At 38.2% G+C, this 23,478-nt stretch overlaps 1 protein-coding gene across 3 annotated transcripts in view; it reads left to right on the top strand.

The window, feature by feature from the left end:
• The first annotated feature begins 16,845 nt into the window (after positions 1-16,845).
• The window catches only part of LOC149080456 (uncharacterized), a 1,573,269-nt gene continuing 1,566,636 nt past the window's right edge, over positions 16,846-23,478 (top strand). For 2 of the 3 annotated variants that reach the window (XM_089239571.1, XM_089239572.1), the window contains exon 1: positions 16,854-17,100. In XM_089239571.1, the coding sequence (XP_089095697.1) occupies positions 16,974-17,100 (127 nt within the window). In that variant the 5' untranslated portion in view covers positions 16,854-16,973. Of the gene's footprint in view, positions 17,101-23,478 lie in introns of all 3 variants that reach the window. The other variant, XM_089239569.1, reaches the window with a different exon arrangement.

The following is a 23,478-nucleotide window of genomic DNA, read 5'->3' as shown; positions in this document are numbered from 1 at the left end:
AGTAAAATCATGAACTGGGCAAGTGAGCTGCAGGTGACGCAAAACTCATTTTCCTATTAGGCCTTATTGTGCCTTTATGGTGCCCGGGGCAGACTTCTATTTGGTGTAAGCAGAGGTCTGCCCAGACTTTTTTTGCAGGGTCCGGTTTTTTTGAAAATTTTCTTTATTTTTGTGAAATGTGTCATTAATTTTGTGAGAAATGAATAATTTTGTAGGAAGTGACATAATCTAGTTGATCTATCACAAAAGAAATGAAATTTCAAAAATTTATGGATTCATTATTTTTTTATTTCGTGAAGGGTCCGGAAAGCAGACCCAAATTTTGGATGAACAGACCCCTGGTTAGTGTAAATTTTCGTGGGCCCCATTTGGCTCGGAGCCCTGGGACAGTGCCCCAATGTGTTGCCCCAGCCTAGTTACGTTCCCGATTTTTTTATTACATTTATTGTTGAAAACACAAGTTTTTTTTTAATCCAAGATATATCACACCGGGATAGAATTTTTTTTCTCCCCAGAGCCAGAAGGGAGTGGCAAGTGAGAGGAGGAGGAGGAAGAACAGGACGTCACAGTGCAGAATGGATGTGCATCAGCGTAACTCTTTTATCAAATATTGGTGATGAGGCAATGTTGGATAAAAGATTTTACACCTCACGTAATGTATTTGCTCACTGTCAACCATCTCAGATGATAATGAAATATATGTATCATCAATATGAACAAACAAATCCGGTGATGTCATGCATAAACAGTCGAGCCCGGATATAACCAAATCGCACGGGAACGTGAAAACACTCGACATTTCCTATATTCGTGAAAACCGATGAACCATAAATATTAGAGTTTAATGAGAAAAACTACTCAACCTATTCGCGATGGGTCTGTACGAGGAACAGGTGGTCCTTGTACAGACTTGAAAATTTGAGAAAATTAAAATTATTTATGTATGTGTGTCACAAACCTGAAAGATATTTACGTAGGGGGTTTTAATTAATACCCGTTTACCTGAAATCAGTGTTTCTCAAAGTGTGAGTCGCAGCTTCTAGGGTAGTCACAAACCTTTACCAGAGGCGAGCTGTCGATATTGATTTGTTCAGTGCTTTGAAGTGCTACTTGAAGTATTTTGCGGTGAAATCGAAGGCAAAAATTTTAAAAATCACGGATGTAAGTGGTCCGTCGAACTGTCACCGATATTTAAATAGTTCTGACGTTTACAAAGACATTCTTTCAAACCGAGAACAACTCCGGTCTATCGCCATGGGGGAATTTGCTACCGAATGAGTTGTGCCGGGATTGTGAGTGTGTGCCTTACAGTCTCAGTGCGTATAAGGTGTTGTGCCTGATATTGCAGTGCTGACATCAATATTTTAAATTGGGAATGAAGCGTAATGAGACTGAATATTTGAACCGTTGTAGGCCTGTAGCTCTCAGTGGCGAGACTTTTAACGTGAGATCAACTCACATTCACGGCTCGAAGTTGAAAACCAACTTCAGCCGATGACCACTGTGGTGCATGGTTTACAAAGACTTAGGACCTCTGACACAAACCTGTAGTTATGTCGGTCCTTCTTCGAGTGGTTCTGGGAATGAATAGAACCAGCGTTATCTATAGCTAGAGATAGCCATCTAGCTATAACGTTGACAGAACACACCCGAAGCCGATTTTCGCAATAGAACGGCAGTACTTCAGAGATTCGGGGTTTTTCTTGAAATACAACTTTTGATTTTATGGAACTTAATGCAATGAAAATAAATCAATCCACCAGCGTGGCTCCCCAAAGGAAAACATGAAAACAACCCCCGTTCCATAAAATTTGGGAACTCCTAGATTGTCACCATGACTCTGCCCCGTCCTACCCCGATCTTGCTATAACCCATGTCTGTAAAACTTAAGAGCATCATAAGGCCCTCAGGCCGAGTGATGTTCTGGGGCCCTACTACCTGATTGCGAAAATATCAGAAGTATAAGCAGGGCCGTCTTAAGAGCATCATGAGCCCCGAGCCAAATGATTTTTCTGAGGCCTAAGTGGTGAATTCTCGGAAATTCCAACCGCATTTCATTTTTGTGAGGCCCCTTTTCTCTTGAGACCAACCAAATATATATACCAACATTTCATATATACCAGCCCAACATATACCCGAATTTCATGTTTCCCTACCTCTATTGCTCACACAATCATTTGAACACCCCCTCCACCTTGTCATTGAAAGTCAGCAAATGCGAACCCCCTCACGATTGGTGACGTTTTACTTGAAGATGACCCCTTATATCCCATAGATATAAAAATGCCCATTCGTTATAACGATATTTTCAACATTATTTTATTATTGTATTGCAGGTTCATTAGGACGGAATTGAATTCATTATAACCGATAAGCATTCAAACGCGTTTGTTTCTGTTTTTTCCATTCAGCTAGAGAAATTCAAATCTGCTATTCACATAGGGAATTTAGGTCTTTGTAGCTCCCACTAACTTCAGTATGTGATGGAAGTAAAAAAAAATATTTTTTTCTTTAGTTTATTTAAAATCATTTTTATACTTTTTTATACCGTTCAAATCGTTTGAACTGATTCAGTTCATCGAGACGAAAACTTGGATATCCAATTGATACCTACCACTCATTTTTGAATTACTTTATCAAATCGCAAAGTACATACACTCATTGCCATAAAAATTTGCGCACCAAGAAATAATTGTGGGATCGAAACGAAAATTGGCTTGAAGGTACATGTCGGGCAGATATGCAAATGATTAGAAATGCAGCGTGATTGCGCATTGCGTAATGCCACTAGAGGGCGTTGAACTTCGTTCTCCTTGGAGTATAAAACAGGTAAGCAGAGCTTGCTGGAGTGTATTTAATCGTTTGCAAAGGAAATGCTGAGGTAGACATGCCGTTACGCCCCCGTCGAAGACCATATGAGCAGTTGTCAGAGTTCGATAGGGGAAGAATCATCGGGATGATGGAAGCTGGGTGGTCAGCTCGGCCGTTCTGATTTTACTGTGAGGAGGTGTTGGGACCAGTGGACAGAAGAGACGTCATTTACACGGCGACCAGGTTCAGGACGCCCTCGACAGACCAGTCGTCGAGAACACCGTTACACCATCCGAAGCGCACGCGTAGAGCCAACTGCCTCATTGGCTGCTATCCAGACACAGGCAGCAGCTTCACTACGGGCTCCTGTGTCTTCCCGAACCATCGCAAGGTGCCTGGTTGAAGGACATCTGGTATCGCGGCGCTCATTACGTGTGCTGCCAATGACACCCACCCACCAACGCCTCCGTTTGGAGTGGTGTCGAGCACGACGGGATTGGACTGCAACGGAATGGAACCAGGTCGTCTTCAGCGACGAATCGAGATTCAACTTGAGCAGTGATGACAATCGTGTTCGTGTGTGGAGGCCCCGTGGTGAACGCTTCAATCCTGCCTTCGCTTTACAGCGACACACCGCTCCCACAGCTGGTGTCATGGTATGGGGTGCCATTGCTTACGATACACGGTCACCCCTAATATTGATCCATGGCACAATGACAGCCCAGCGGTACGTCCATAACATCCTTCAGCCACATGTGTTGCCACTCATGGCAGGGCTCCCAGGAGCCATTTTTCAACAAGACAATGCTAGTCCACACACAGCAAGGATGTCACAAGACTGCCTCCGCCACATTACCACCCTTCCCTGGCCTGCTCTATCCCCAGATTTGTCACCAATCGAGCATATCTGGGATCATTTGGGACGGCAAGTTGGACACCCTACGAGGTTGGTCGAACTAGAGGCGCATTTACAGCAACTGCGGAACGAGATGCCTCAGGACATCATACGGAACTTGTATGCCTCAATGCCCGCTCGTATCGCATCGTGCATTCGCGCTAGAGGGGGTCCAACAGAGTACTAAAACTTCTGTTCATCTGTACTTTTTTCTGCAATAAATTATCCTTTTTCTTGGATTTTCTAATCACTTACTTATATCAACGTAGTACTTACATGTGTGAAATTTCGTTTCATTTTGACGACTTCTTCTGGGTGCGCAAATTTTTATGGCAATGAGTGTAGCATGCAAACTTGAGCAATTAAAACTGCAGCATAGAAAGCATCAATATTATTAATCTTTTTTCAAATAGTGGATGAGGAGGCTGACTTTGGTAAAAGAAACTTTGATAAATAACGTTATTTATCAAAGTTGCCCATTACACTATCAAATTTTTTGGTCAAACTTATTTTATAAATTACCTTTGACAAAGAACTTTTATAAAAGTTTAAAGTTTGATAAAATCCCTTTTATAAAACTTGAAAAATAAGGTTATTGGTTACATTCTACAAAATGCAACCGTTGACCTCATTGGCTGCATTTTTCAAGTTTTATAACAGCACTTTTATCAAACTTTTATAGTGTAATACCGGCCGGAATTACACTACGGAAGTTTGATAAAAATTATTTTGTAAAAATTGAAAAATCTAACCAATAAGCACATCTGTCACATTCTAGTTGATTCACATATTGATTGCATTTTTCAAGTTTTATAAACGAACTTCTATAAAACTTGAAACATGCCACCAATAAAATTATTGCTTTCATTTTAGAAAATGCAACAGATGATCTTATTGGTCGAGTTTTTTCAGTTTTATGACAGGACTTTTATTAAACTTTTATCGTGTAATCCCGGCCTAAAGCAGTGGTGAGCACACCGGGGGTCGTGAAAGATTTTCCAAAATAAAAATTTCCAAATAAAAAATTCATTTTTATTTAAAAATATGTCAAAATTAAAGAATGCTTTATTCAGCTGAGCTAATTACCATGCATCATACAATGAAATTTTATCAAATTCTACTAGTACAATAATCAATACAGGGTAATTCAGAAAAGATGGGAAAAACTTTAAGAGGTGATAGTACACACCAATAAAAACAATTGTCATCATATGGTCTAAAATGAAACGCAAACGTTCTACCGCGTTTCGAAACGGTCACTCCACAAATGTTAAAACGGCATTCCTGTTGAAATGTATCGGGAGAAAAATAACATCCTTCATATACAAATGTAACCTGGGGAAGAAGAAACCGCATGAAAATCTGCGTCATAGTGAATAAAGGGCGCGGATGTGTGGTGGTGCGTAGGTGTTATCATTGCAATATCATAAATCTGCCAACACATCGTTTTCGTGAGCACGCCTTTTCTTTTACTTCTCTTTCGCTGTTTGAGAGAGAAGGATTTCGTTTCTTGCAGACACAAGATGCCATTTTCTATGTGTCCGTGTACTCTCGTTTCTTTTAATATGTGTACCGTGTGTTTCTTCAAATTAATAAACTTTATATTTAGCCGTTCTCTGGAATTTAAGTAGCTATCGTGAGTCAGATATACGCTATCTATGAACAAGTCACTACTTGTAAGCACTCAACTTTCTATGCCAGTGATATTTCCATAGATACCATCCCTGTGGAATTATTCCAGCATGCAATCGTTCTAACAGTTGTAACTTACGGGATAATGGTGCATTTTAGCAATACTGAGTCTGCACCTTTTATTCACTGTGACGCAGATTTGCATACGTTTTCTTCTTTCCCAGGTTACATTTGCATGCATGGTGTTCTTTTTCTCCCGATAAATTTCAGCAGGAATGTCATTTTAACGTTTGCGGAGCGGCCGTTTCGAGACGCGCTCGCGCGTTTCATGTTATACCATGCATTATTTAATGACAATTTGGTGTGCAGTATCACCTCTTAAAGTTTTTCCCATCTTCTCTGAATTACCCTGTATATCAGCTCCGTCATGCCAGAATCACGAATGTGCAATGTCCGGTTCAGCCCCACCGCAGCCGATCAGCATAACCTCCTTCCGCAGCCATTGTCGCAGCTTCAATGATAAGTATTGCGCAGCCGAATGGTATAATGAGTCAATGATGATAAGAGAAAGTAGGGGTCATTTCTAATTAAAGAATCATTTGATTTGAAAATGATTCTACACTTGTAATCGACCATTAAAAAAAATTATCCATGAAACGTAGACACATTTCCCCCCGTATATTCACATATTACTTATCATTCTGCACTATGTTTTAAATTTTTAAGAAATATATAATTTTGAGATCAGGTGCGTCCGTAGTTCCGATTCTGGAAACCCGCGTCGTCTTCGATTGGTTAAAAACCCGAATTTCAAGCTAAAAATGTTGAAATTCATGTTTTCAAACAATCGGAGACGACGCGGGTATCCAGAATCAAAAATACGGACGCACTATGTTCACACCCCAAATCATCCTGTAAAAGTACTAACTTGATATCGTCCACCGCATGCGCCAGAAGCATGGGTGTAATAAATCAAGAGAGCGATCTTTCAGAGAGTCATTCCTAAATTATCGTTTTGGAATTTTTTTCCTCGTGTAATAACGTTTTAGAGGCCTTTCACACGGAGCGGATGCGGGTCCGGAAGAAGTTTTAACAATTGGAATATACTGAGCCTTGCAGACGAGCCGAAATATCTCCGCACCTAGGAAATGTTCATGCGGGTCCGGACGTCGCCCGCATGTGTCAAAACCTAAGTGCGGGCTCTCCGCATCCGCACATACAAGTTTTGACAATAGGTTTATTCGGCGCTATTCACACGATGCGAATGCGGAGCGAATTCATCCGCATCTTTGGCTACTTTTTAAAGCTTACTTTGCACTGAATTTTTTTCTGACGGGACCAAAATTATAAGCCGTTCTGTTTATTACGAATATTTAATTGACTACATACTTTAATAACTTTTAAATTTAATTAAAAAATTTTAATTTTTTTCTTTTTAAATATTAAAAATTATTTTAAAAAATATAAATATTTTAAATATTTATTATTTTTTTTAATTTTTAATCTTTTAATTTTTTAAACTTAAAAAAAATACTTTTATTAAACAATGTTATCACTCAGTTATTGTTCACTCAGGGCCGGATTAAGACGTTTGAAGGCCCAAAGCACTTGAATATTTTTGGTGGTTCCCCCGATACCTAGAAGTATATTTTACACGATATTCAGTTTGTAAACTGGAAAAAATGAAATTTTATATTTCAGAAGTGACTAATCTGAGGATGGGATTTCACTATAAAAGGTTTATGAAAGTTATTTTATAAAACTTGAAAAAAGTAACCAATAAATTTATCGATTGCATTCGAGGAAATGCAACCGATTAGCTTATTGGTTGCATTTTTAAAAGAATTATTATAAAATTTTCATAGTGTATTAGTATAGTAAGTTTTGTAGTAAAATCCGGGCTTAAGGCCGGGATTAAGGCGCGTAATCATATCAGACATTATACGGTGTGCACACTCGTGTGATGCATTAAGACCGAAACACACTACGATGTCGAATTTGTGAAATCTTATTCGTGGAAATTCTGTGACGTACAAATTATGTGACGTGGAATACCCACGTCACAGAATTTCCACGAATCTGAATTCACAACGTCTCTGACATGACGTGCAACTTTATTGCGCTAGGCGTTTGTGCCTTCCAAGCGTGGCCCTTCTCTGCTATTCTGTCGGCTGCATTCCTCAATCTGTGGTCTTCGGCCGAGAATCGTACTTTGGACGTCATTTTTTACTCTAAAAAAAGGGGAAACAGAAATTTTAAACACACTCAAAGACGAATTTTGTCCATTTCTTCGGAGGGGGGGGGGAGGGAGGGGGAGCTGATTTCCGTCGTCGTTTTAGTCGATTTAATGATATTTATTGGTCGTATTGCAGCGTTTCTCAACCTTTTTTATATCACCGACCTCTTGTGTTGAAGGTCAATTTCGAGATGCAAGTCCCCAATAAAATTCAAAATCATAGACGCTGGAAGCTGGGGACTATAGCTATATGAGACCTCCGCAAATAAGTTTTATGAGGAGGCTGTGAGCCCCACTTTCCCTCAATAATTAATTATTGTACAATGCAATACACCATTTCGCCACTTTCGTGTATGGGATCGATATATACAAAAAGAAAAATGATTTTCATCTCCTCTAAATGTTTTCTACATGTCGGCGCCTTTGTCCAAAATATATTGTTTTTGATAATTTGCATGTAAAAAATAATAATTCCCTAGTGTAGTTGGGGACCTTTATGAATATGAAAAAAAAAATTCCAAATGAGTTGCCCCGATATAATGATAATAAATTTTACTATCGTACTCCGATATAATGATAGAATACATTTATGAATTATTATGTATATCATGTAATACGTTTTATCATGTTTACCAACGACGCGACGCATGGTTATTATGCATAATCGCCAGTAAAAGCTAAAATTTTTTATTAGTTATTAAATTTACCAATCATGCTTGGGTACTATGCATAATCACCGGTAAAAGTGATAAATTTAGAGCAATTTATCAAACTCACCAAGACGATTAGTGAGTCCATAATAACCAGTTATTATGTATAATAACCGCATAAATAAAATTTACCGTAACGTATATGTTTATTTATCTCATATTCAAATACACTTGTAAAATTTTACAATTTCAAAGACTAAATAAATAATTTGTTTACTGACCGGAAACTTCATGTTTTTCACCGATCTCGTCCCAAGCCTTCCTCCGCGCATTTTGATTTCTGTATTCTCAGTGGGTAGGGTCATAGAGCACAGAATTTGACCGAACGTGTTCGATCAGTTGCTCTTCCATCATCAACATACGAGCAAAAAGCAAATTAAATGAAAACACGAAAAAAAATTAAATAAATCAAAACGCGAACAAAAAACAAAATTGATCAAAACACGCAAATGATCAAACGAGGAAAACAAATATGGCGTCTTCACATGCCATCACACGGCTGACGAAAATCTGAACGATTTGATTTTTTTGTGACACGTAATAAGGCGTGTTACGTCGGATTTCGTAATCCGACACATTCACACGTAGCATCAGCACAGTGTGAACGTACCTACAGGAGGCACATGGGTGGAATTTATATCGCACGAATTTCTACGTGGTCCCACGTCACGTCAGAGTAGTGTACACGGATTTTTGCGTGTCATGCCAGATTAAATCATCACAGACTTTACCACGTCACGTCAGCACCGTGTGAACGTACCTACAGAAAACTCATTGGTGGAACTTTATATCACGCGCATTAACGTGTGGTAACACGCCACGTCATGTAGTGTGTATCCGCCTATGGGTCACTCCTTAACGTCACGTGGCACGAAAGAGGGAAAATCAAGGGAAATCGCTTTCCACACAGGGAAAAGCAATTTTTTCCTTTGTCCGATCGACCACTGAGCAATCAAAATTAAGCTTTGGATATACAACTACTACTATATATTTACTGATTTTTTTGTTCAGCGACGGTGGCAACGCAATTCATTTTTAATGCACGTGCAGAACATTTGTTTTTTTTCACATTCTTTACGCTACCGGCTAGATATTTTTTTTTATTTTTTTTTTAATACGAAGGATGGAAAACAAAAGAAGTACATGAAGTTATTTCTATAATTAGAATATATTTTTCAGCGTGTAAATATATACTGAAGAGCCAAAAAAACTGGCATCTGCCTAATATCGTGTAGGGCCAACGCGCGCCCGCAGAAGTGCCGCAACACGACGTGGCGTGGACTCGACTAATGTCTGAAGTAGTGCTGGAGGTAATTGACACCATGAATCCTGTAGGGCTGTCCATAAATCCGTAGGAGTAAGAGGGGGTGGAGATCTCTTCTGAACAGCACGTTGCAAGGCATCCCAGATATGTTCAATAATGTTCATGTCTGGGGATTTTGATGGCCAGCGGAAGTGTCTAAATTCAGAAGAGTGTTCCTGGAGCCACTTTGTAGCAATTCTGGACGTGTGGGGTGTCGCATTGTCCTGCTGAAATTGTCCAAGTTCGTCGGAATGCACAATGGACATGAATGGGTGCAGGTGATCAGACAGGATGCTTACGTACCTGTCACCTGTCAGAGTCGTATCTAGACGTATCAGGGGTCCCATATCACGCCAACTGCACACGCCCCATACCATCACAGAGCCTCCACCAGCTTGAACAGTCCCCTGTTGACATGTAGGGTCCATGTATTCATGAGGTTGTCTCCATACCCGTACACGTCCATCAGCTCGAAGTAATTGGAACCGAGACTCGTCAGACCAGGCAACGTGTTTCCAGTCCAATGTCGGTGTTGTCGGGCCCAGGCGAGGCGTAAAGCTTTGTGTCGTGCAGTCATCAAGGGTACACGAGTGGGCCTTCGGCTCCGAAAGCCCATATCGATGATGTTTCGTTGAATGGTTCTCACGCTGACACTAGTTGATGGCCCAGCACTGAAATCTGCAGCAATTTGCGGAAGGGTTGCACGTCTGTCACGTTTAATGATTCTCGTCAGTCGTCGTTGGTCCCGTTCTTGCATGATCTTTTTCCGGCCGCAGCGATGTCGTAGATTCAATTTTTTACCGGATTCCCGATATTCACGGTACACTCGTGAAATGGTCGTACGTGAAAATCCAAATTTCATCGCTACCTCGGAGATGCTATGTCCCATCTCTCGTGCGCCGACTATAACACCACGTTCAAACTCACTTAAATCTCGATAACCTGCCATTGTAGCAGCAGTAACCGATCTAACAACTACGCCAGACACATGTTGTTTTGTATAGGGGTTGCCGACCACAGCGCCGTACTCTGATTGGTTTCATATCTCTTTATTTGCATACGCATGCCTGGACCAGTTTTTTTGGCTCTTCAGTTTATTAATCAGAAGGATATTTCAGCATTCTAATTAATTTATGAAGTTCTTTAAGCCGTACTTCATAAGGAACTACCAAAATCACATTTGAATAAAAATGTATTGTTCTCCTTTAATGCCTATTTTTATGGACGTGGATGATTATTACTTAGCTTCATTTATTTTATATATATTTATTTTAGGATAATATAATTATATCATTGAGAAATATACCGTGAAAAAAAATCGATACAATACTCTGCAGACCAAGAAAAAAATATATTGTTTTAGAGAGATTATATTTTTATATTGAGAGGCAACAGTTAGAGTATCAGCATTTTCAAACAAGACTCGAAAAAATATAGATGTAGAGGGAATTATCGTTATATCGAGTATCGTTGTAGTGAGGTTTTACTGTACTTAATAATAAGTACATTTCTAATTAAATCATATCAATTGTAAAAAGACAACGAAACTGCAGTTTTCTTTCAAGGCAAAACACCACTTAAGTCATCGTAATAAATTTCCAAGTCTAAGAAATAAATTTTCACTAAACCGGTGCCATCGCGAGTAGAAAATACGATCATCCGATGCTCAAAGAGTAGGTCTCCTCTATCCGTATGTTCCTCCGAATATTCGTAGAAGAGCGATGCTTGTTTTCGGAGGAGGAACGTGGATAGTACGAAAATTTCCTTTTTATTCTTATGTTGTCATAATCGGCGCGGATACGGATCGGATTCCTGATAAGCATGAACAGATAGTACAGCCCCAGGGCCCTACCATCCCCCCCCCCAATGCTTATAAAAAGATATCCAAGTTCTGCCGCTTTTTTATCGCAACTTTTTTTTACCCTGTTTTACCTTACATCTTCAATTTTTTGTGAACGATTATATTTATTTATATATTATTATCTTGCACTCAAATCTGTTATTACATGAGCTGTTGTTATTAATCAGAAATAAAATATTTTTTTTTATGAACGTGTTAGACTCCAAACTCAATTTACAAAGCAAAAATTTCAATCATTTCAACACATATACTATCAATTTTTTTTCAATTACCTATTTTTAAGAAAGAAAAAAAATATTTCTTCTGTTTTTAATGTTAATGTGTGTTGTTTCTATGGACATAAGCAAGTCCAAGAAACATAGAGAAATATTTCTTTCATGAATTTTTTGATTAATATGTCTAAACTGAAGGATCCGAAGGGGAAAGAGAACGAAAAAATTGTAAAAATCAATCCAAATCTGAATTCGGCCGGTAAAAGGTTAAACATTTTGACATTTCCGGAGGTGTGTGGGGTTACGATGCGCTTTCTGCGAGGGATTTCTGTGAAGGGAAGCCGCCTTACACACGTTTTATTACTTTTCGCATAGTAAAATGAATGTATTTGAGGTTTTTGTTATTGTATTGTATAATAATTTTTCTCAAAAATAAATAAAAACATGAATTTTTCACAAACGAAACGCTATCGCGAGTGTAAAATACCGCAATACCGAATATCAGTCAGTGATTCCTTCCACTTCTTGAACAAGCATCGTTTTCCCATCGTTTGGTTGCTTTTACTATTCTGTGTCGTTGTCTGGCCAACTGCTCCACAGTTGATGTTAGCCATTTGTATAATCAAATATATCAATTCTCTACATCTATTTATCTTTAATGCGCAATCCCACTCACAATGGACATCTATAGTAATCGCGATCGATAGACATCAGTTTCTCTCGGATATCCTTTTATAAGCAGGGGGGGGGGGGGGATGGGGGATGGTAGGGTCCCTGATTCTCTTATATTTTACCTCTTGGCACTATTTGATGGTGAGATCACTAAACGCCGCAGAGTTTTTTCAACATTAACAACTCAACAGGGAAAACCATTACTACTTTGAATGAAAGTTTGCGCGGCGCCTGAATCTTGAAATAAATGAGCTAAAGAGTTAATTGATTTTAGCGAAATCACTAAAATTCTAATAGAGAGTTATGTATATATGCAATATATCATAGAAAAAATTATTTGATGCGATTCGTAATAAAAATTTAAATGTCGAATAGAAACGAATTATCTGAAAAAATCATTACCGTAGAGAAGGAAAAGGAAGATACACGATGCCTACAACAAGCGTTATTTCCATTTCACCTTAGCTTTGGGAAGTGCTTCACGATGAAATAACCCTTTTCTCATCCCTGAAGAAACCGAAAAATCACTTTGAAGCGGATCTCGAACTTTTGGTGTGGTGGGTGATAAACGGCATCCATTCCCAACAGATGAAAAAGAAAGATGGATTACATAAACTGTACTCCCGAAAGCTTAACATTTCACGCTTCCAATGCGAAAAGCTGTTTCATTCTGCCCTAGAAGACGAAAATCCTCTACAAAGCCACATCTCATCACTCTCATATCAGACTCTTTCAAGTATCTAAAACATTCCATCGAAACCATCACCACTATTCCAAAAGATGTCACCGACCCGGAACGTGTATTGATAAATTTCATGAATGTAACTCTCAAGGACATGGTCCTCGAAAAAATTTATGAAGTTTTTGAATGCGAAGGGTGTAGCATCCCGAACAGTTAGCTCACGCATCCATGACTCAGGACAAATCGATGTTACTTTTCATGTACTTCGAAAAAGCGTTCGCGAAAAATAGATTTCAAAATTGAAAATTTCTGATACTATCTCACCAAAACTCTTTACCGCTGTTTTAGAAGAAGTATTCAGAAAACTGCATTGGGATGTGTGAAAGGAATTAAAATAAAATGAGAATTTCTCAACCATTTGTGTTTTGCCGACGACATTGTTATTATTAGCAGTAATCGAGACGAACTAGAAGAAATGATACAAGAACTGATTCAGGTGGGTTTGGAAATGAATCTGCAAAAGACAAAGGTTATGTTCAACTCTTTTACGTTGAAGAAGACGATCTTGCTCAACAACACAGAGATAGAAGTAGAAAGCGATGTATACCTGGGACAAGAAATTACCATGGACAACGGAATCATCGATGAAATAAACAGAAGGATCAGGATAGGATGGAGCACTTTTGGCAAAAACTGTAATTCTGAAGAGTCACATGCCACTATGCCTAAAAAGAGGAGTGTTTAAACTAGTGTGTACTACCAGCACTGACTTATGGAGCTGAAAGATGAACATTCACAAGCAAGATGATACAAAGACTACAGACAACACAAACGAGCATGGAAAGGTGTATGCTAGGCATCAAAAGAAGAGACAGAAAACAAATCACTTGGATAAGGAACCACATAAAGATATATGATATCATGGAAGAATTAAACGTATAAAATGGAAATGGGCTAGTCATATTGCAAGAAGACAGGACAACAGATGGACCACAAGTATTCTAGATTGGTATCCCCATGGTTTGGTGTTAAACATCCAAGAAAGCGTCCCCACGCAAAATCGATCGACGAGATCAGAAAAGTAGCTGGAGTCGGTTGGATGGTTAAAGCATCAGACAGAGAAAAATGGAAAAATTTAGAGACCTTCATCCAACAATGGATTGGAAATGGTTGATGATGAAATTTAATACAGTGAGAATTTTTCGTGGCCCTCACAGAGGGGATGTCCAACAAGTTTCCAGGTCGATGGCCACATGGAGAAGTTTACGGTTTTCATGTAGAATCCCTGGATGAATCTCATTGTTTTTTGTTGTACAACATATTATAAAATTTGCAACATTGGTAGCCCGAGATAAAGCCAGCATGGGGCTCCACTAAAAATTTACCGTAGAGCTTCCAGGTGGGGGCCCCATGTGGAAGTTGACAGGTTTCATTTTGGGGGCCCTGGATGAACTGTTTCTAAAATTCTACGAATTGGGTCCCGGGACCTTGAATGGTCCTGGAATTTATTTGTTGGTGAATTTAATACAAGTGAAAATTTTGCATGGCCCTCACAGAAGGTATGCCCGACAAGCTTCCAGCTCGGTGGCCCCAATGAGAGTGTGACAGTTTTCGTTTAGGGGTCCTGGATGAATCTCATTGTTTTTTGTTGTTTAACATTGTAAAATTTACAACATCGGTAGCCCGAGATAAAGTCAGTCTGGAGCCCCACTAAAATTATGTGAATTGGGTCCCAGGAAATTGGATGATATCCTGGATTTTATTCGTTGTTAAAATGAATACAAATGAAAATTTTTCGTGGCCGTCACAGAAGGGACAAGTCCGACAAGCTTCGAGGTCGGCGGTCTCATGTGGTAGTTGTCAGGTTTCATTTTGGAGGCCCTGGATTAATCGCATTGTTTCTTTGTTGTTTTACACTGAGAATTTGCAACATTGTAGAATTTGCAATAGTGAAAGCCCGAGATAAATCCAGTCTAGACTCCGCTAAAATTCTGCGAATTAGGTAATAGGTCCTTGGATTGGGGGCCCTGGAATTTATTTGTTGGTAAAATGAATACAAGTGATAATTTTTCGCGGTCCAACAGAGCTTTAATCTGGGGAGAGTTTTATCTTAATCATGTACTTGTTCATGGAGAAATTTTCTGGGGGTGCTTGATGAATTACATTTGCTTTTTATTTTTCCTTTATTATTGTAAAATTCGTGAGTAAGCTGGTGCTTTGACATGTCACTTTTCATAGCACTCTGATGAAGTGGGACGAAATAAACAAGATATGTTGTGAAGAGAAAAAGGGGAGCGGTTGGCCGTAACAGGCGGCAGGGAGGGGCAGAGCCTCCCTAGTAAGAAAAATAAAATTAGTTTGGAGCAGAGAGAAGCCAGGTGGAAAGAAAGTGAAAAGCAGATTTTATTAGGTATCGACAAGAAGCGCAAGAGGCGATGGCTTGCCGACTGTTGCAATTTTTAAATATTTTTTGCACTTTAATAATTGCATTCCCTGCTAATTTTTTTGTTTTTATATGTTTCTGGGGGAGATGAAAGTACTCAATTTTTTTCATAATTTTTTGAGGATGACACCTTGGGAACCTTTTGCCAGTTGTAACGAAATCTAATCAAATCCCGCGAAATATTGTCGTTATAATCGAGGTTGACGTTTCAAGACATTTTAAATTGAAAAATATAATCGGATGCAATAAAATACGACATATATATGTATATATATTAATTTGTTACTTCATGATAAGGGTGACCATGCTTAATTGAGAAAAATTCGAGAATTAGCGATCATAAACATGGACTATGGTTAATTCTTTCCAAAAATTTTGCCAATTGTGACTGAAACCATTGGGAAGAAATACATTGCTACAATAAGTCTGAAGAAATTCAAAATTTATTACAGGAAAAAAAGATGAAAAAAAGCATGGCAGTGATATATGAAAATATTATAGATATGAATATTTATACATATATATCTATAGTGATACGCATTACAACATAATTTATAAATTATGCAAATTCTCTTCATCCCCATTTCGAGGGAAGATTAAGAATTTTAATCAAAAGATTGAGAAGCTTTTTGAAAAACGGTATTTTTATGGACAAAATGAGAAAGCGCGAAATAATATAGTGGAAAATATGGAATTGTACTCATAAACTCTGAATCACTCATATATGGGTCATTTTAATATGCAAGCCAGAGTGTCGAACGTGTAATGCATTTTTTTTTAATATTTTGCATAAACAGGGAAACAGACAAACGTCGCCTCAATGTGATGAGCCCTAATTCTAAGAATTTCTTAGAAAAACACAGAGAGAACGGAAGCAAAAGTAAGGGGAAATGGGTCATAATATCAGAAGTCATTACGCTTTCATGGACGTTATAAGCAACGTTCATTAACATTATTCTCTATGGGAAACTGCCGGAACCGTAAATTATCGACGTCAAGCCAAGGTGTCGTTTTAACGGAGTTTGACTATACGTAATAACATGGTTAAATGTATTATTCTATCACTTTGTCACCACCTCCCCCTCCGCAGAAATACCAGTCGTCACTTACCAAAATAAATTTTTGGCTGCACCACCCTATTCACGTGTGTAATATTGCGATGACCCAACGATTCATCAGTCGATCATAACAATCAACATATCGATTTCGAAGATCGAAACAATGACCGATATCGATTCTGAAATCGCAACAGTATGGGGGTATGCCATAAATATTCTAGCGCTATGTCAGATGACATCTATTGAAAGGGTCCCCTGATGTACAAGCATGTATCATATTACTCAGTTGTGGAATAAAATGTGGGTGATATTTTTCTTTCTTTTATTGCGAACTTGCAGTAACGTTCTATGAGCTTGCAAGTGTCTGTGCGCTTATATTTTCGTGCAGACAAACTTTTAATTTATCAAAGAAGCATTTAAGTTCATGGATTAGTCGTAACTACAGGATATTATTGATCATGAAGAGAAATACTCTTTCTAATATATACATACATGCTTATTTGAGCTCAACTTTCATTTTAGTCACTCTACTCTGTGTAGTTTTGTCAGAACCAATTCGAACAATAGCGCTTGAGTATGACTCGGGTAAGTTTATTGCATAATATTCATATAAGTAAGTGTTCTTTAGATATTTTTGTACATTGTTCAATAATTCAAATTCGATTTATGTATCGGTTTGGAAAATAATTGAGCAAGTTTTACATCTTACTAATACTCTCTTAAGACATCATTCTTTAAATTATCACCGTATGCCCGTATTGTTCAACAGCCATCAAATTTCAAGTTTCTCGATTGATAATTTTAATTCACCAAAAAAAAACATGGAAATTGAATTTGGAAAAACTAAATTTTCCTCGAGTTGCGTATTGAATTTAATATCCCTATACCTGCTTCATTGGATTACACTAGTCTACAAGAATGATTTATGTTCTGTTTCCACAGAATGAGACAACATGTAATGAGATGTCGTCTAAAAACCGATAATCACTTTACGTCATGTCAGTGTAGTGTGTTTCGGCCTTTAAACATATGAATCGGAAAGACATATGACGTGTTCTGACCTTCCCATTCAGTTTTGGAGCTCTTTGAAATACCAGGTTGACTAATCCGTCATCTTCGAGAGAAAGTATGATACCAGTATTATCGCTATAGACCAGTGGTTCTCAACCGAGGCCTTAGGATATTCCAGATGAAGGGGGGCGACACCGATAAATATCTCTTTAAAGGGGAGCCACGGCTACTGATAATGGGGCCCGAAGAAATTTGTATAAAAAGGGTGACCAAAAAACATTTAATTTCAAACAAAATACTTAAACAGGGGAAAGGATTCTATGTAACATTAACATGAGGGAGGGGAAAAAAAGAAAAGGGTTGAATGTAATCTGGGGGTGATTTTACGTCATATGTTGTGGAGTTGACAGTAGGCCATAACACAAACTATAGAAGAACCTTCAGCAAAATGTAGTAAAGACAGAAAATGGTCCCAAGACTTTTTATACAAAGAGACCACCATTAAAAGGCAAACAAAGATTTGTTGACCATTCATTGACATTCTTTTTAATTGTTCTGACACCCACATATGTGCTTCATTATATTCCCAATGCATGGTATATTTTGTAAATATAACTGTAAAAAGTAACAACAACGAATTGTCACTCATTGAAGGACCTACTGGTCAAATCAATAAAATTTATTATTATTATTATCATTGACATTCTTTTGAGCGCCGGTTATAGTGATGGTAATATATGTAATCCTGGAAGTGGGGGGGGGGAATAAAAGTTTGTCAAAATGAGGGGGATATGAGACATCTTTTTTTCAAGTAATTATAGATAGATAGCCATCTAGTCCCATAAAAGCAAGAAGGCACATATATTCGGAACTTCAAAAATATACTAGTAAACTATAATAAATATAACACCACCGATCACAACGGCATGGATTAAATTCATTTCAAGCGGGAATTTAATGAAATTCGAATAGACTAATCGGGTAACTGCATTCCAGAAGCGTCCAATTAGGACGCTAAACCAGTATCACACGCAGAATCATACGGCTTCATACTTATCACGACGTTTGAAGTGAACAGACGTACTTTTTTCCGCTGAGCAACCGAGATTTAAGATTTGTTATTCAACATAAGGGGGAAACTCGGTCAGCTTGTGATTAGTTGTAGAATATTTTTTCCTTTAAAGACGACACCCGTTGGTTTCGAAATGCATTAGGATTTTTTGTATTTTTCGTGTATTTGCCTTATTCGTTGGTGACTTCTTAATAAATCATATACTCTTATAAATTTTTAGAATTTATCAGGTCATATATGTAACAAGAATAAGAAATTCTATGTCTTCTTTTCCATTCACTTAGCGTCTTCGGTAGTATAGATCACTGTGGTACTTGATTTTATGCATGTATGCAACTGCCATATAAACTAATTTCAAGACCTTATGTTAAGCCGTTTTAAATGATTTTTAATTATTCTTTTTTCAAGTCAAGACCTGAGGTACACATATGTGTGCCTAATTTAAATAGCCCAAGTAAAGATTTTGACAAAATTGATTTTTTCTTTTCAAAGGGCATTTTGTTACACAATAAATACAACTCAATCAAAATGTGTTTTTTTTTCTCATACGTCAGTTTTGGCTGAGTTATGAAGAGGATATACAAGTAAGTAGGCAGCGAATTTGTTCCAATAAACACCAAAGAGACACGGTAACCTGACAGAAGTAAAAATAAAAATGAAATGAAAGCGAAAAAATATAAGTCGATCAGAAAATACGCAAATAGAAATAGTAAAAAGTATGCATTTTTCTTACAAATCCAAGATGGTGGTTTTTGTAGTGCACCACAATGAGCACTTTGGAAAAAAAAGAATTTCACAAAATAAAAACAAAAAATCCAATGACAAATTCTAACTCACACAAAATACTGAGAAATAATCTACAAATATAATAGAAACATCAAAAGGAAAAGATTTCATTTAATTAGTAAAATATAATTCCAGCAAAAATTTTGAATAGTAAATATTAGTGATCTTATAATCTTACTAGGGATCCAACCCCCCTTTCCAGCAATACAGCATGTGATGCACTACAATACGCAATGCACCACTATCGGCAATACCGAATAATAAGCAATGCACTACTACATACAGTGCACCACAATAAGTAATACTGCACAATAATCAATGCACCACTATATGCAGTGTACAACAATACAGCACAATACGCAATGCACCACCATAGGCAATTCACCACAATAAGTAATGCAGTGCGCTATAATATGTAATGAAGTACAATATGTATCACGCGATGTATCGAATTAAGCAAAGCACAATAATGCTCAATGAACCACGATACGGAATAAGCACTGCATTGCGATAAACAATACAGCACCCAACGCATTAAAATACGCAATGCACCACTACTTGCAGTGCACTACAATACGCGGTGCATTACTAATCGCAATGCACTACAATACGCAGTGCATCACTAATTGCAGTGCACTACAATACGCAATGCACCACTATTTGCAGTGCACTGCAATACGCAATGCACCACTATTTGCAGTGCACTACAATATGGAATGCACCACTACAAAACGCAATGCACCATTATTTGCACTGCACCACCATAAGCAATACAGCACAATACGCAATGCACCACTTTTTGTAGTGCACCACAATGAGCAATACAGCACGATTTGAAATGCCCCACCACCGATAATACAGGATCATCAGCAGTGCACCACAATAAGCAATACCGCAAAATACACAACACACCACAATCAGCAGTGAACCACGATAGGCACTACAGCCAGAGGCGTGCGCGCGCCCGGGGCTCCGACTTCTAAAGAGTCCCGAAAACCCCAAACTTCACATTATTTTGTAATTTAAGGAGCCCAATATTTTCTTTTGCGCCTCGGGACATAATCCGCCAGTTACTACAGAACATTAAGCTGTACAGCGAGCAATGCACCACAATCAGCAATGCACGACATAGCAGTACAGCACAATAGGCAACACACCACAATCAATGCACTGCATTGCAGTTCACCACTATAAGCAATACAGCACAATACGCAGTACGTTTTGCATTATAATAAGCAGTACAGCGAGCTATGCATTATAATAAGCAGTACAGCGAGCTATGCAATATAGTACGCAATGCACCACAATATGTAATACAGCACAATGCGCGATGCATCTTAATATTCCCCCCCCCCGTCTGACTTCCCCCAATCTTCTTCCCCCACCTTTTTAGCTCTCGCCCCCAGAACTTCACCACGTCAAATTCCCTTGTAGCACCTCAGAAAAATTCCTTCGAAATCGGTACAGATTATCGATAAAATTCATTCTTTCGAATCCATATTTTAAGCTCATAATCCCAGTTTTATTGCTGTCACTGAAACCTGGTTATATAGAAATATCAGCAGTTCCGAATTCTTACCGCCTAACTACCTTGCGTTTCGTAAAGAGAGAAACACCCGGGGAGGGGGCGTTGCCCTCGTCTTTAACAGCTCCATTCATCTTCTTGAAATTGTTGGTGCTGAGTGGGGCGTTGCCCGAACTGCACTCGTATTACAATATTTTCTCTTTATTTACCCTCCCAGATCTTCACTGTTTTGTTGAATTGGAATCAATTTTAGATATATTTTTTTAATTAACACCTCCTAATCTTAGCTGGTGACTGGAACCTACCAGGAATTGACTAGCAGAAAATGGAGTTCCTGTCGGTTAACCATTTTATTAATGATAGAGTTGTTTTTCTTTTCCTTAAGTTTAATCTCGTTCAAACTATTCTAGAACCGACAAGAATCTCGAACCACTCAAGCTCTACATTAGACCTTAAAATTGCTGTTTCATATAAAATAACGGTTTCCGATTTCTCAGTTTTTGATATCGTTTCCAACCACAAAAATGCCTTTTGTAAATTTTTCCCTCCATCACACTCTCCCTTCCTTTAAACACGCTGCAAAACTCAACTTTAACAAGATTGACTCTTTCCCCTTTCGAGGTAAACTTTTGAAAAAAGATCTTCTTTCCTCGCAATCCCAGAAGTCGTGGATATGGGGGGAGGGGTTACTTATCAGCTACCGTAACTTTATTGAACGCTCTGAAACCCCACATATGCGCCAAGTACTGTCTTTCGTTTGCACAAAATGAATGGGGCTGGCCCATGGGTTTTTTGGTGGCCTCAAAATACCACATTTGAAATTCGGTTTTCAAAGCAGCGAGTTTTTCGGGATTGAGTTTCCGCGGTTTCGAAAATACAGAAAGTTCGGTTGTTTCTATATAGCCCCCATGCTCAACCAGGCCTTCTGAAAATTTTAAAAAAACTGAAACCCCACTCCATTGGCCCCGATGGTATCGCAAATCATATTATTAATTTTGCGATGATGAAATTTCTAATTACATTTTGATTATCTTCAACGTGTCATAAACTCATCTAACTTGACCTCTGACTGGAAAATCAATAAGATTATCACAATTCATATATATATATATATATATATATATATATATAAGGATCTCTTTCAAATCCCCTTAATTTCAGACCAGTCGCTATCGCCTGTACTTGCTGAAAGCTTTTTCAGCACATAGTTGCCAAAGAAATCCACTCACACCTTAATCTCAATAAACTTTTTTTCTGAAATCAACATGGCTTTCGATCATCTTTATCAGTAACTACCCAATTAGCACTTTTCACACATGATTTAACAAGCAGTATCGACAAAAACGTCCAAATTGATAAAATTTTCTTGGATTTCTCTAAAGCTTTTGACAGGGTGTCCCACAATAAACTTCTACTTGAACTCCAAAACCTTGGTGCATTCAACTGGTTAAATGGGTGAAAGCCTTCCTTACCAACCACAGTCAGTTTGTCTCCTTCAAGGGCCAGAACTCCTCATTTCTCCAAGTCTGGCACGCCCTAGGGTTTGGTCCTCTCGCCATTATTATTTTTGAACAATTATTTATATGAACAATCTTCCTAATTCCATCAATTGCCATATTAGACTATTTGCAGATGATTGCGTCATCTACCAAACGGTGCACAACGAATCCGACCAAGCATCTCTCCAAAATAACCTCAACATTGTATCGAATGAGCGTGCTGTATTGCATCACGATTAGTGATGCGCCACAATAAGCACTTCAACTCAATATGCAATGCACTACAATGCACCATAATGCGCAATACAGCAAAATACGCGCGAAGAATCGCAATAAGCACCACAATACTCCGTATGTGTATATATTGTTTGTAATTTGTGTTAATTGCATTTTTAATTGGGTTGCTGTATTTTTGAAACATATGACAACCATATTTTTATGGGCATCTTTTTATCAGCCACCTCGTTGGGCATTTTGCCTGTTGTGGCGTTGTATTTGTATTTGTATTTGTATTTGTAACCACTGTATTAAAATAAGCAATACTGCACGCGCAACTACAATCAGCAATGCGCCACAATAAGCAATTTAGCACAATACGTACTGCACCACAATACGCAACAAACACTGCATTACAATAAGCATTATAGCACGCGGTGCAGTACAATACGCAATGCACTACAATCAGCAATGCACCACTCGTATTACAGCATAATAAGCAATGAACCACTGTATACAGTGTACCACAATAAGCAGTACAGCACAATAAGTAATACAACTCTATAAGCAATGCACCACAATATGCAATAAGAACTGCATTACAATAAGCAATACAGCACGCGATGCAGTACAATACGAAATGCATCGCAATGAGCAATACAACACAATAAGCAACGCTTCACGATGCACAATAAGCACTGCATTAAAATAAGTAATACAGTACAATACAATAATAAATAGTTTAATAAGCAATACGGCAAGCGATACACTACAATTCGTGATGCATAACAATACGCAATGTACCAATATCAGAAATACTCAAAAAATCAACGATGCACCACAATAAGCTACAC

This window comes from Pholcus phalangioides, unplaced genomic scaffold (genome assembly GCF_987345545.1).
Source record: "Pholcus phalangioides strain wild (caught in Gottingen) unplaced genomic scaffold, Ppha-v1.0 ptg000011l_1, whole genome shotgun sequence".
Taxonomy (NCBI): Eukaryota; Metazoa; Arthropoda; class Arachnida; order Araneae; family Pholcidae; genus Pholcus; species Pholcus phalangioides.
Note: the sequence above shows the minus strand (reverse complement) of the source record. Positions and strands in the feature narration are given on the sequence as shown.